General features: G+C 41.9%; 1 protein-coding gene across 1 annotated transcript; it reads left to right on the forward strand.

The window, feature by feature from the left end:
- Positions 1–805: 805 nt before the first annotated feature.
- Positions 806–1,257, forward strand: LOC112494859 (the record flags this gene model as incomplete). Its single annotated transcript, XM_025088340.1, is given in 3 exon segments — positions 806–940; positions 1,006–1,083; positions 1,150–1,257. Coding segments are annotated over 3 exon segments (321 nt in total), but the record flags the coding sequence as incomplete, so codon positions are not given.
- Positions 1,258–1,521: the final 264 nt, after the last annotated feature.

Below are 1,521 nucleotides of genomic sequence, written 5' to 3' on the forward strand. Positions count from 1 at the left end.
TTATTTAATAAAATTTTGTTATTTTATTTTACATTACCAACCTGTGTCGACTACATTCTTAAAGACGCCAGCCCCGAGCACTTACCTGCATCCCATTTCGTACACTCATAAGGAGCGTCCGAAATTGCAATAAAGATAAACGTTACAATATATTTGGCTGTTTGTTACGATTGAAACGATTTACCCGATTTTACTTGATTTTCGACGGATAACGCTGCCATAAGAGAATCGTAATTTTTTCCGCTGAATCAGCTGTTTTGCATGGTCACATTTTAAAACATAGTGCACTGGTTTGAAATTAATATCGCGACGCCTGTAAGACGGGCACGGGCTAGATGTACCCTGCTTTAGTTCGTATCACGACGTCCCGGTAGACAGACTGATCACCTACAGCAATCAACAGTTTACAAAAAAAATGTCATCTATAACACATATTCGCGAATGTATTGTCGATTTTGTAAAGACCCGGCGTCTGATAACACCTATAAACGCGAGATTATTCTCGCTGGTGTGGTGCAGAGAATTAAGATACTTTGGTTTACGCACGTTAACTCTTAGATTAAAAACTGTATTTGCCCATTGCACTCTTCGCGTGCTAGCCAGGGGTCACGAGAGAGGGTATTTTAGAAACGATCCGTACATACTCTCCTTAGCCGTAGCATGTATTAACAAACGGGGAGTGCGCGATAACCGTATCACCAGGGCTATTATAACTGATCATGCGTTCCACGAAGGTATGTATTTTCCACTTATCGATAATATTGCTTAAATAAACTGCTTTTTAAAACTAAATAAATTTTACAAGAATTGACGCGATTTCACAACGACGACGCACCCCAGGAGGAGGATCTGTTGCTTTTAGGGTACCTCAATCGTGTAGAGGAGGAGATTTACCCGGAGCCAAGCACCAGTACAGCGATGACGATGAAGTACGCTAACGGTAAAGCATGTACTTTTAAACAAAAAAGTCTACGGCTAATATACGTTTTATTTTAAAAAAGAAAGTGTCAGGACCAGCGACAACGCTGAGCAGACAAACGGCTGAAGAAGAAGAAGAAGAAGAAACGCATTACGGCACATGGGGTATGTGTCATACAGCGTCGAAAAGAAACAAAAAAAATGTGTTGTGCTATTCATACATTTTTACAGATGCATTCATGGCTATAACGTCGGACGCCAGCGAAGACGACGACGACGACCAGGATGATGTCGACAACCGCTCCACCGCTTCCAGCGATTCTAACGAGCACAACTCAGGTAATAATGATAAAGTACAGAAGCCGCTCAAATGGTATTTGTGTGAAAATAAAAAAGTAAAAAATTGTAGATTCGCTCGATGCGGCAATAGCCAACGATAGTCACGAGCCTATTGTAAAGGGTGACCTGCTACCACTGCAGGATCACGACAATGCTGAAGAACCGATATTATGGGTTCTTAGGAACGGTGTGTACGTAGAGGCGGATGCCGACGAGGCTGCTGAAGTATTAGCAGACCTCGATGATGATGATGATGATGATGAT

This window comes from Cephus cinctus, unplaced genomic scaffold (genome assembly GCF_000341935.2).
Source record: "Cephus cinctus unplaced genomic scaffold, Ccin1 Ccin1_scaffold0887, whole genome shotgun sequence".
NCBI classification, from domain to species: Eukaryota; Metazoa; Arthropoda; class Insecta; order Hymenoptera; family Cephidae; genus Cephus; species Cephus cinctus.